Here is a 12866-nt window from a genome sequence, read left to right on the forward strand (position 1 = left end):
TTAAGTGATGAAATAATTCGAAAGTGCTGATAAGTTTTTTGTTTAATTTAGTATAACTTGCGAATGGAGCGACGGATCCGAATGAAAGCCAGACCAAAGAGGTCTAGGATCAGGGCTCATATTGAAATCTGATATCACAAACCCTATCTCAAATAGGGCAAGGGGGGGGGGGAGGTCTCAAGTTTTAAGGAAGTTGAGTTTTCCTTCAATTTAGTAGAGCCTATAAGTAGTTCCACCCATGGCTTGTCCAAAGCTTGGAAATAACCATTTCCCAAAATGAGCCATACTGAAGCCTCCTTCAACCAAATATTCCATCCCCAGCGAAAAATTACTTTTTTATTCTTTTTCCCCGGGAGATTTTCGACTGTCTCATGGTTTTTGCCACTTCATGGTGTGAAAACTGCTGCTAGAAATAGATTAGTTGCAACTTCTGCAGGTCCGTGATTTTATAACATATGTTTGTAGGAAGTTTCACCAACCATCTGAATTGACTACACAGCATCCAGCTTGCTTGAGTGAAAACCAGCCAAAGGATGTAGATGCCATACGTTTTCATAGCGCGTCTGAAATTCAAATTGAAAACTTGAGGCAGTTTCCTTGGTGCCGAGGGCATGACATGTCATCGAAGCATGAATCAAGACTTCATTTTCATACTGTTCTCTTCTTTAAGCACGCTGACAGCCAGTGTCCTTCAGCTAGCTGCCTAAAGTGTGGATTTATGCTACACCTTCTCATTGAGCTTTGATTTCTCTTATTAAAAAAGTCTGCAACTGACTCGCTTGACTCCTTACTTTTAAATTTGAGTTGTTTTTTTTTTTTGCTAAGGTGTTTTGAGTTGTTGTTTTGTGTATGTCACCATGGCCCAATTGGGCTTTTCGTGTGAATAAATCTATCTATCTATCTAACTATACACAGAAATATCAGGTGAACATACTACGCAGAAGTTAGAACTGAGGTCGCATAATAAAAACTCAATGTCTCATGAATTTTTGCTATGTCATGAGACAAGAAACTAGTCTGTCAGAATATACAGACGAGGAAACGTTTGTATATTCTAGGTTAAAGAGGGAGAAGACTGGGTTAAAGAGGGAGGAGAGCGTGAAGATGAGCTGATTCAGCTTCCCCCAAATCATAGCGCAGCATAGGGCAATACAAATATTTAGTTTTAATCCATTCTTTGGGCTGCTTTTTCAAACTGTATGTTACAGCACCCCTCCCCCTCAAAATAAATCAATAGCTCAAAATTTAATTCATAAAACAAAAAAATTGAATAAAGAGGAAAGAGAAAACTGCTTAAACTGAATGCGTAAACTGCGAAACTGCATAAACTGAATTTCCATAAACTGAATAAAGAAGAAAGAGAAGACCGTGTTTCTGATCGCATAAATGCCACTAAATAAAGTAATTGAGTTTTCATGTCGGAGATTCGACTTCCTTTATAAGTCTCCTATTGAGAAATCTCATAAAGAAAACTTAGAAACAAACAAAAGCCAATTTTTGCAAGGAAAGTTGTATACATACGAATTGTTTATTAAAGACAAAATTCGTATGTACGCTTGTGTTGTTGTGTTTTGCTGCAGCCAATTGTTTTGGCCTGGAAAGTTGCAAAGACACAAATCTTTAATTAACGAACAAAATCGTACCTATACTTTCGATATAAGCATTGACGAGTTTTACTTAAAGATTTACCCCAATGATCCGAAGGGTCCCTTGCCCTTCGAACCAGCGTTCACGCTAAAAAAAAAGAAAAGAGGAGGACATCTACAGCAGTAACTATCAGCTTTTCACTATTATTGGTAGCACCACAAATCTTGCTTTTTGTATTTTGTAGCGAACTCAGTACGGCATTCAGTCCTAAGAAGTATGATTATTGGCTGTATTACTGAGTGCGATTTTTTTTTTCGGCAACAGTTATTGAAGGCAGAGGCTTTTAAAAAAATTAAGAAACCATAGTGTCCGAATATTTACAGAAAGAGAGAAAGAGAGAGATAGAGAAAGAGAGACAGAGATAGAGAAAGAGAGAGGAAGAGAGAGAGAGAGAGAGAGAAAATACTATAAATTCAAACCATGGCATTGCACAACGCGCTGAATCTCTGCTACCTGTTCCAACGTATCTATGTTCTGCGTGTAATTCCGTAAAAGCTTATTTTTCTTTTCAAGATGACGTATGAATCTAGAAAACGTATTCTAGTTTAATAAGAGTAATATATGATCATATAGATTAATATTAAATTTCAATTTGACAAGTATCTGGAACTTGGGTCATTTCAAGCAGCAAGCACACAAGAAGGAAAACTGGTTTTCCAGGAAAAAATCTTGTTTTTTCATTTAATTTCTGGCTGTTTTTTTAACCATACCAGAAAATCACATTCCCTTTCGCTCCCCCACCCACGTAAGATTGCAACTGAGAAATCCCCCTCGAAAACCTTCCTCTCCACGGAAAATTTGTAAGCACCCTGTCCCACCCCCTTTCCCAATTGACACCAGTGTTTGAAAGCTATTTTTTCTCACTGGCCTCAATTTTTTTCCAGAGTCCTTTGTAATTCATTATTTAGCTTTCTTCCTGGAGGCTACATAGTTAAACCGCAGGAAACCCGAGTTCCTTTCTGAAATTTGTAATTTTAGTGTAAAATAAAACTTAACATTTTATGATATAATTAAACTTTATAATTTTGAAGCGATATAATAATTGTAACTAATTAAAAATGAATGTTTTGCATGAACATGAACCGTAGTTAACAGGATATTTTTCATTATTAGATTATGTCTCGTATTTTCATAAGTTCTTATAAGCCAGTGTTGCTGTGGAAATTACGCTATGGGCCGAAAAAACGAACGTTTATGTGAGCGAATAGCGAAAACTAACCTTGATTTATGTAGGCAGCAAAATTAATTAGCCTAACAATGCTTATAAAGCATTGTGACTATATAGCAAGTCACTTAGACTAAGAATAAATGAGGATGGAAAGGTATTGTTATCTAAGCTATTAGTAGACAGCTTCACAGACCTGGGTAGTTTTATTACCAATGATGGTGCATGTAGTGAAGACGCACGAAGTAGAGTAGAAGAGCTTCTTTTTCTTAGTTTAAAAGAGTTGGGAAGGTTACTAAGATAAATATAATTCTTAAGATTAGTATATTGGATGGCACAGAAATGACAGAGATCAAGTATCACTAAAGCTTGGGCACTTCGAAAGTCTGAAGAATACAGTGCGTTCCCGCTTTCTAGGGGTACAATCAATGAAAAATTGATCTGGCTAGGCCCCCATGCATGGGTGACGCGCGACAGGTCTCACGGCGACGGATTGGGCTTTTCAGCCGTCCGTCTGGGTCCTAACAAAAAGCAGGACTTCTGCGAAAGAGGTCATAAAAAAGGATTTGGAGGAAACTGAAACTTCACGGGAGGGGGTAAACGGTGAAGCACTGAAAAGATTGGAGTGAAGGAGGATGATATGCAGCTGTGTGCTTGGTGCTGCAGTAAATGTTTTGTAGCAGTAGCGGCAGTCTTTCTTTTCGCTATAAATCCTCTTATTTACCTGCGATTTCTCGTAATACAATACTTAGGCAGTGGGGTCTTAGAAACTATTTTTATCTTGACTTAATTTTATTCATTAGTATTTAAATGAGATTCACCTATAAAAGCAAAGAGGTGAAGCAAAATTAAATTTATAACAGAATTAAAATGCGAAAACCGTTTTTTACACACTTTGGGAAAGGTGAGTCTCTCATCTTCTGTCTAATAAAAAGTCGAGGTAAAAAGAAAGAAAAAATTTGATAAATACAAAAGAATACAAATTATATTTGGGATTATGTTTTTAGCATTAGGCTTAAAAATCTGCTGGGTAATGCAAGATGGTGGCGTTTGTTTTTTTCTCTAGGGTAGGCGGATATGTCTCGAGCCAGCCTAGAGTAGCAACTTCAGCAACTTCGTTGTGAATTTTAAATATGCGATGCAAGTGTTTTTTTAATATCCCAAATGTTCCTGGTTAGCAGAATACCTGGTTAGGGAATACCTTTCCCTAGGACTAGCATAATAATACCTTTCCTAGCAGAATACCTGGTTAGGGAATACCTTTCCCTAGCACTTAAAAAAACTTTTGAAAGCTTGTCCTTCATTAGGAAGATCACCATCACCATCTTAACATCTATGGGAGAGCCATTAAGATATCAATTCGATAACTCGAAATCTAATTAGACAATGACTTAGCAAGGAAAGTTCCCTATTTTTGGAAAAGCTTGGATGAAGTCCAAGTAAAATGCGTATATATAAAAAAAAAAAAAAAAAAAAAAAAAACAAACATACCTATGACAGAGCGAAGGCTTGAACTCACCAGGCCATAATTCACCGGCAAATTCGAAAAAAGGCCGGGGATCTTTTCGAAAATAGGATATGTCGAACATCGCCTAAAAAAACATTAAAAATGAACCATAAAATAAATTTTGACATTAAGAACTAATTGCGTCTAACAAAAAATAAGCAGTCTGGCATTTTCAAATTCATATCGACCGTATTAAGATGTTTGATCAAATCATTCATGATTTTTATCCAGAGATTTGTGCCTAAATGAGCTGAAAACACGACACTATCTGTGGCCAATTCATCTGCAATGGAGTACAGACACACCGGAGTATTAAGGGTAGTTTGGGAAGGGAGCATACGATGAAATCAAAAATTTGGGACTTTAAAAACATGAAGATGCATTTTTGGGCCCAATATTACCTTTTCTTCCGCAGCAAAAGGAGAATAGGACTATGCCTTTCTCACGGGTGGGCACGCCACAAATCATGGTAAATGCTAGAAATAAGTGTAAAAATATTCTGTAACATAGTGCATTTGTCAAGAACATTCGAAAAAAAAAGTTGAAAAAGGGGTTATTGAGAGAGTAAGAGAAGGACTAAATATAAGTGTCCTTTTACCAATATCTACACACAGGAGGGGGATAAGGATGACAGGAAGATTCCTCTCTGACTTTGATCTGAAGAACCCCATGACCCACGAAAAAATTGAATAAAAGTAGGCTAAAAAGTGCTTTTTTGTGTCAGAAACTCTAAGAATGGGACGCGCACATACCCTTCTATAGGTAGTAAAACCCATAAAAACACACACATTACAATCGAGAAAATGATTTACTGAAGTATAACTATGAGACTAAAAGCTCAAAATTCTGAGATTTGCAAATATTCTGACTAGAGGGAGACTTCTAAAAGCTATTATTTCTTACAAAATGTCACTTTGTAGCTCATTCCTTGCTTGTTCAGACCCTTTTAAACAGCGTCAGAAAACATCTAAAAAGTTTTTTTAATAGGCCAAAAAGTAAAAGTGCGAAAATTAACAGATAAATGAAAGAAAGGTTGAAAACCCCAACGCTGACATGGAATCATTAGGAAGTAGCGGGTCATGAACAATAAAAGATAATAATAAAAAAAACTATGATAGAACATTAAAGATAAAAAATAATAATAAATATGAATAATAAAAGTGCTACAGGAGATGCGCTAGAAGACAAAATAACAGGAAATTATTTACCATAGTTTTTAGGGTTTTGAGACATTATCTTTTCCAGGAATTGAAATGCATATCTGTCAATTAGCAAGTACAAAAATAATGACAAACATATAACTTTCAAACAGTTCAAGTTTACATAAATGACGGTGGAGATTGTGTTTTTATTCCTTTTTTGGTTATGGGCACTTGTGTATAATAGCGTTAGTTAATAATATCTCAAGAACTTCCACAATTCTATCATTTCAGAAAGCTAACGATCTACCACTTCTCGAGTTATTTCCCAGTTATATGGTGATACCAGAAAATTAGCCTTTATTGAAAGCAATTACTATCTGAACATACATTCTTCCAATTTCCAAACACCACTTGATGCTCACTCATTATTCGTAAACTCCGTATACGAAAGGGGCTTTTCCTCCTTAACGCCCCTCTTTTTGCGCTAAAGTTTGACTCTTTCTCTCAACTCTACTTTTTAAAACAGTAAAAAACTTTAGCGTTAAGAGCAGGGCGTTAAGGAGGAAAAGCCCCTTTCATATACGGAGTAATTTCTGTTAGTTGTAAGTTTTAATGTTGCTCCTTGCTTTAATTTAAAAAAAACTTGTTTTTTTAATTTAATTTCTGGACGTTTTTGAATTAATGCATGTTTTTATCTTGGCTCTCCGCACATAAACAATTAAAACGAAATTTGCATATTAATTAATTGCAGTTAATCGGAAGGTTTTGAGAAAAAAGGAGTGAGGGAGGAGGCCTAGTTGCCCTCCAATTTTTTGATTACTTGAAAAGGCAACTAGAACTTTTAATTTTTTACAAACGTTTTCATTGGTAAAAAAAAAAAAACGTAACTTACGAACTAACTTACGCAACGAACTTCTATATTTGAAGGTTTTTATTGTGTATATGATAGGGTTCACACCTCCTCGATAACTCGCTCTTTACACTAAAGCTTAAATTTTGTTCCAATTCCTTAAGAATGACCTCTGAATCACAAAGGTCATAGAATAAATAGTTGAAATTACTAAAAATACTTTAGCGTAAAGAGTGAGGTATTACGAGGAGGTAAACCCCTCATATGCGTAATAATTTCTGTTCGTTTCAAGTTTTGATGCTACTCCTTACTTTCAGTAGAAAAAACTTTTCACATTTATTTTTTCATTGTTTTTTCAAATAATGCTAGAAAATCCTGCGCCCCCTTCATTGAAATTCTGTTCCCCCTTGAGAAGTTCCTCCGTGGAAATATCCTTCCACATAACCCCCCCCCTCGACTCTCTCCCCTAAACCAAAAAAAAATTCCCTTGAAAACGTCTGTACTTCCCAGGAACCATTACTATATGTAAACACAGGTCAAAGCTTATAACTTGCAGCCCCTCCCACGGGGACTGCGGGAGAGTAAGTCGTCCCCCAAGATATAGTTATTAGGTTTTTCGACTATGGTGAATAAATTGGCTATCTCAGAATTTTGATCCAATGAATTTTGGGAAAAAATGAGCGTGGGAGGGGGCCTAGGGGCCCTCCAATTTTTTTGGCCACTTAAAAAAGGGAAATAGAACTTTTAATTTCTGTTAGAATCAGCCCTCTAGCGGCATTGTAGGACCACTGAGTCGATACGATCACCCCTGGGGAAAAAAACAAACAAAGAACAAATAAACACGCATCCGTGATGTCTTCTGGCAAAAATGCGAAATTCCACATTTTTTTAGATAGGAGCTTGAACCTTCTACAATAAGGTTCTCTGATACGCTGAATCTGATGGTGTGATTTTCGTTAAGATTCTATGACTTTTAGGGGCTGTTTCCCCCTATTTTCTAAAATGAAGTAAATTTTCTCAGGCTCGTAACTTTTGATGGGTATAACTGATCTTGATGAAACTTATATATTTAAAATCAGCATTAAAATGCAATTCTTTTGATGTAACTATGGATATGAAAAATTCCATTTTTTAGAGTTTAGGTTACTATTTATCCGGGTCGCTCCTTACCACGAACTGTTTGATTAGGAGGTTAAATTTGGTTATAAATATCAGAAATGGGTTAAAACCTGAGCTAACCAAATCTAAGGTAACCTGCCACCATCAAACCTAGCGTTAAACTGAAAAAGTTGACTGGCATCGCTGACTAAATCTAAGGAGAAAAAAAGTATATTTCACATTCACCAATTTCAGACATTCACGGTAGCATATATATTGTTTATAAAGACTACTTTTTTTAGAGTGTCAGTTGCTATTACCCCTTTGCCCACTTAAAGTTCGATACCAGTAAGTGTTTGCTAGCTTCCATGGAGACACCAGTAAAAAGTTTTAGATAGTGTGTATGTGTTGGGTATACAAAAATGGTTTGCGTGTAACTACCTAGCCACGAACTTTTCTAAAACTGAATTCGTGATTTTCGGGTGGTCACAGCGGGCGGTAAATAAAATTACCATAGATGAGTTAATTGTAAATCAAAGTAGGATAAAAAGAGTAAATTCATTTCGTTACCTTGGGATTATTCTCGATGAGCTTTTATCTTTCCGTAAGCATTCTGATTATTTGAGATTGAAACTTGCCCATCACTTAGGTTGTCTTCATAGATTGAAACAGGTGTTTCCTCTTTCCATCCTTAAAATTGTATACCATTCTCTAATTGAATCATATTCAATCTCAAACAACTGAAGGAAGTGCATACAGCAATGTGCTATTATGATATCCAATCCTCAACACATTATTTCCATGATTTGGGTATAATTGAGACTCCCACTTCTCCTGCCCACCGCATCCGCTCTAAGAAGTATCACCTTCCGCCAATCAAATCAGAAAGAGCTAGATTCTCAATCAGATACTAGATTCCTCATATTTTAAATAAACTTAACTTAGTAGAAATGGCCCGAAGTTCCATGAGTCGATTTTCTTTGAAAAAAAAAAACACATTTCAAAAATAGTTCTTTGCCTAGATGTCGGGATTGATTAATAGACTTTAGTATCTATTTTGTTATGGTGTTCCCGCGCTGGAGTGGCCTCCTCTGTTATTTCCTACCTTGTATGTTTTTTTTTTTTTTGAATTATTAGTGTGACGAGACGTTGTGCTTTTTTTTCTATGCATTTGTACTGCCCGAGCCTTACGAGCTCTGCTCTCTGTTGGGGCATAATATAGTTTTTGTATATTTTTTAATTTGATTTAATAAATATTGAATTAATAATAATAATAATAAAAAAGTGAACTTAATGGGATCTTACAGATGGATCTGGCAAGTCAGGAAAATCTTTTGAAAGACAAGCATACACTCCATCACGACTTCGAAAATCTGGTATACCCCAAGAATCAGAAACACCAGCTCCAGTAAGAACCAGAATATTTGGTATTCTACCAGGCTTGATCTTCCAAGGCATTTATCTTGTTTTTTTTCTTGTAAGTGTCATTATAGAGAGCTGGTCATGCTTGGTAATTAATGACATGCTTTTTATATAAACCAGCCTTTCTAATGGTTGACTCCCCTCCACAGATTAAAATAACGGTTAGAAACAGTAATATGCATAAATAGAAACGAATTTAATGGGATCTTACAGTTGGATCTGGCAAGTCAGGAAAATCTTTTGAAAGACGAGCATACACTCCGTCACGACTTCGAAAATCTGGTATACCACAAGAAACAGAAACCCCAGCTCCAGTAAGGACCAGAATCTTATTTGAATTTCGAATCAAATTCAGAACGTTTGTCATAGTTGAAATGTGCTGCAAACGAGTTCGTCTCTCAGGTTCACTCATTAGCGAAATCAGCATCTAAAAGGGACACAAATCAGAAAAACAATTGACATAAGGGAATGGATCTTTTGGTACAATACGGTCTTCTATTTATTTTCTCTCTTTAGTAAGTTTTTTTTCAAATAGAATGATTACATTGGATAAGTAATAATATAATAAATTTAGAATACATATTTAAATGAAATGTAAATAAAATAATGCAAATTTCGGGTAAGTATAGGAGCTTGGCTCTAAATGAAAAAAAAATCAAAGAGAAAAATGATTAGTTTAAATGTTCACCTTAATTAGGGTATACTGTTTTTTTAAGGACTAAAGCATTTGGCGCGTCAAAAGTACCAGCATTCCGCTAGAAAAAAAAGCAATAAGCTGCCTGGTATAAAGTGGCATAGCAATAAAATCAAAATATACCGAAGGTACCATTTCCCAAGTGAATCACAAAGAAGGGGCAGGTTTTTCAAAACATGAATTTGAAAAATTCATTGCAAAAGCACCTCAAGAAGGCTCTCACATCCATCCCATCCAGCCAAACCGCTAGTCGATAAAGCGACTTAGTTAGGTGGTATCCAGAAAACACACAGAGCTTTAGCAGTGAATACTGCTTCTGAGATTGGAGCACCGAAGTAACACTAACTTATCCATGGCGACCTTTGAAAAAGGGAGTCTTTTATATCTAAACAGGAAAGATCTAGAAAATATTCATATTTCCATCCACTTCAGACTTATCCCTTCAGGGAGAAACGGCAAGTTTTTTAGGGAATGGTTGTAAAAATACCATTTCACCAGGCACGTACGCAGGATTTTTTTTTCGGGGGGGATAAACCCTTCAAATTCCTTATTCTGTGAGAAATATCAGAGAATTATAGGAACATAAAAAATCCTGATGTTTCGGCGGCCACGGCCCGAAGCCCCCCCCCCTGCGTACGTGCTAGCATTGTACAACAGTTGTGGTTGCTGGACTTTATTGTCTTTTCTCACTTAAAATACCATTTTATGACATTTTTTCGTCAATGATTCCGTTACACATCAGTCATTGGGTAGGTCAATTTGCCTTAAAAAAAAAAAAATATAAGGATAGTCAAAGACTGTACATATTTTCTAAGACACCCTGTATGTACCAGATGTTTGCTATACTTTTAATTCGGACTTTTCGCCTGATACAATCCCTCTGTAAATATAGATCTAGAAAATGTTCCAGTTCTTATACAGTTCAAGCCATCATTATTCAACTGAAAAACAATTTTATTTAAGCTATTCAATCATATATACATAGGATACTTGTAAATTACCCCATTAGTATAACTGCCCCAGTAGTACAAAAAAGGACCAATCAAAGATTTTTCAAATGTTTTGATTTTCGAAACAAGTCGAAATTGAAAGACAACGAAAAAAAGACTCTAGTATTTTGTTTTTTATCCCGAGGGCCAAAAAAAGCACAAATAGTTATGACGTCTTCTTCTCGATGATGTAATGACAAAAGCTAAATGTATAAACAAAATTTTACTATGCTTTACTATTAAGATAGTGATGGAATATATACATATGGATTATGGACTTCACCAATTGACTCAGCATGAAAGTTTTGGAAAAATGTACATAGCTCAATCTATCATTTTCATCAATTCTCCCTTTATTACAAAAAATAAAGAATAAACATGTCAACATACCACAAATAAAGACCATAAGTTCCAAATTCATGAGTTTAGATTAGGCCATTTCTATAAATTTTGGGAAATGCACTTAATCAAACTCTACACTACAGACACGCATTAAAAAACATATAACGACTTTCTCCTATTAATATTCTAGTTTCCCAAACGAAAAACAAAACTAATCACGAACTAAAAAAAAAAACATGGCAAATAATGCTCTTTCCACCTCCAAGTCCTTTAGAAATCAAAATCATTGTCCACCCAAAGAAAATATACCTACTCTTTCGTCTTTCATGAATCACCAATTCCTTTTTCAATCTAGGAGCAAACTGGTTCCCGAATGAAAAAAGCAGAACTTAGCTTTTGATTGCAAAAATTGTAAGAAGTGACACTAGATTAAAAAAAAAAAAAAAAAAAAAAAAAAAAAAAAAAAAAAAAAAAAAAACGCCAACATGGTTCAAAAATTCTCACAGCCATCTACCAACACGGGATACCATACCCCATGAAGAGATATCTTGAAGCAGTTCTTTATGAGGGTGAATGATAAGCGATTTTTCTTGGTATGGACAATGTTCACATTCCAACCCACTTCAGACATGTCCCTTCAGGGAGAAATAGCAGGATTTTTAAGGGAATGATTGTGGAAATATGTGCTGAGTCTTTTTTGGAATTTATTGTCTTATCTCACTTGAAATACCCTTTTATGACATGTTTTCGTCAATGATTCCGCTACACTTCAGTCATTGGGTAGGTCAATTTGCCGTTAAGAACATAAAATATAAGGAGTGTCAAAAACTATACACATTTTTTAGATACCCTGTATGTGCCAGATGGACTTTTTCTTAAGGAGCACAGGAAAGGCAATCAAATGGGGAGGAAAAACTTTCATGGACTTAGATTATGCTGATGATTTAAACCTCCTAGATGAAAATGTGAGCAAAATTATTGGACTTTTAGAGGTTTTGTGAGTTCAGGATCCAACAATAGGTTTAGAAATTATTTTTAAGAAGACTAAGTCGCTAAGGCTAGGAATAAGGGAAAATGAAAAGATGACGTTGTACAACGAAAAGATGATCAAGTGGATAGTTTGCATTTGCCTTGGTCGTTTTATTAGTAAAGACGGTGGGAGCAGTGAAGATGTTAAAAGTAGAATAGTCAAGGTTCAGGGTATTTTTTTTCACAGTCAACTAAAGTTCAGAAGGATAGGAAGATAGTCTGCGAACCAAGATTAAAATACTAGAAGCCACATTGATGGTAGTGGTCAAAGATGGATCTGAAGCATGGGCATTCTAAAAATGGAGAAGAATTTGCTGGATGTTTCCCAGAGAAATTACCTACGGATTGTTTTGGGGACCCGGCTGAATCACCATATTTCAAGTAGTACGAAAAGTATGGTTCAATCCCGCTTTCTAAAGCTATAGTAAGAGAAAGGTTGAGACTGCTAGGGTTCGTTATGCGGATAAAGGATGGCGTACTGCCGAAGATCGTCCTTTTCGGCCAACCGTCAGGGGCTAGAAGGAATCAGGTAGTCCGCGGTAGGGGTGGGAGGATGTCGTGAAGAAAGATATAAGGGAAACGAGAACTTCCTGGGAGGATGTCAAGACAGATCGGGCGTAGCTGTGTTGGCCTCAGGCAGCTTGGTGCTGTGACGAGTTGTTAGTAGTAGTAGGGGTAGTTTGCTATACTTTTAATTCAGACTTTTCTCCTGACGAAATCCATTTATAGATATATCAAAAGCACTTCTATAAATGTAAATTTATTTTATAGGACGATCTGCCCAGAACAATCTGACAAGTTTTAAGATTGTATGCTAAGAATGTTGAATGTTTTAAAACAGGAAAATCAGAGAAATCTTAACAGAAGTATATCAACAAATTTAATTTTAATTTTTTTTTGGTTTTTTTGCCCTCTTTCCTGCAGCCTACAGCAACAGCCCTGTTTGATTCTGAAAAAAGAGCACTTAGGTTGTCCATTTTT

General features: G+C 35.8%; 1 protein-coding gene across 2 annotated transcripts in view; it reads right to left on the bottom strand.

Annotated features, from left to right (window-relative positions):
- Positions 1-12866, bottom strand: part of LOC136036072 (NAD-dependent protein deacetylase sirtuin-1-like) — a 73858-nt gene that overhangs the window by 35205 nt on the left and 25787 nt on the right. For both annotated transcript variants that reach the window (XM_065718037.1, XM_065718047.1), the window contains exons 5-7: positions 9043-9258; positions 4304-4404; positions 2067-2173 (exon numbers count right to left, since the gene is read on the bottom strand). In XM_065718037.1, the coding sequence (XP_065574109.1) occupies positions 2067-2173; positions 4304-4404; positions 9043-9258 (424 nt within the window). The remainder of the gene's footprint in view (positions 1-2066; positions 2174-4303; positions 4405-9042; positions 9259-12866) is intronic.

This window comes from Artemia franciscana, chromosome 2, assembly GCF_032884065.1.
Source record: "Artemia franciscana chromosome 2, ASM3288406v1, whole genome shotgun sequence".
Taxonomy (NCBI): Eukaryota; Metazoa; Arthropoda; class Branchiopoda; order Anostraca; family Artemiidae; genus Artemia; species Artemia franciscana.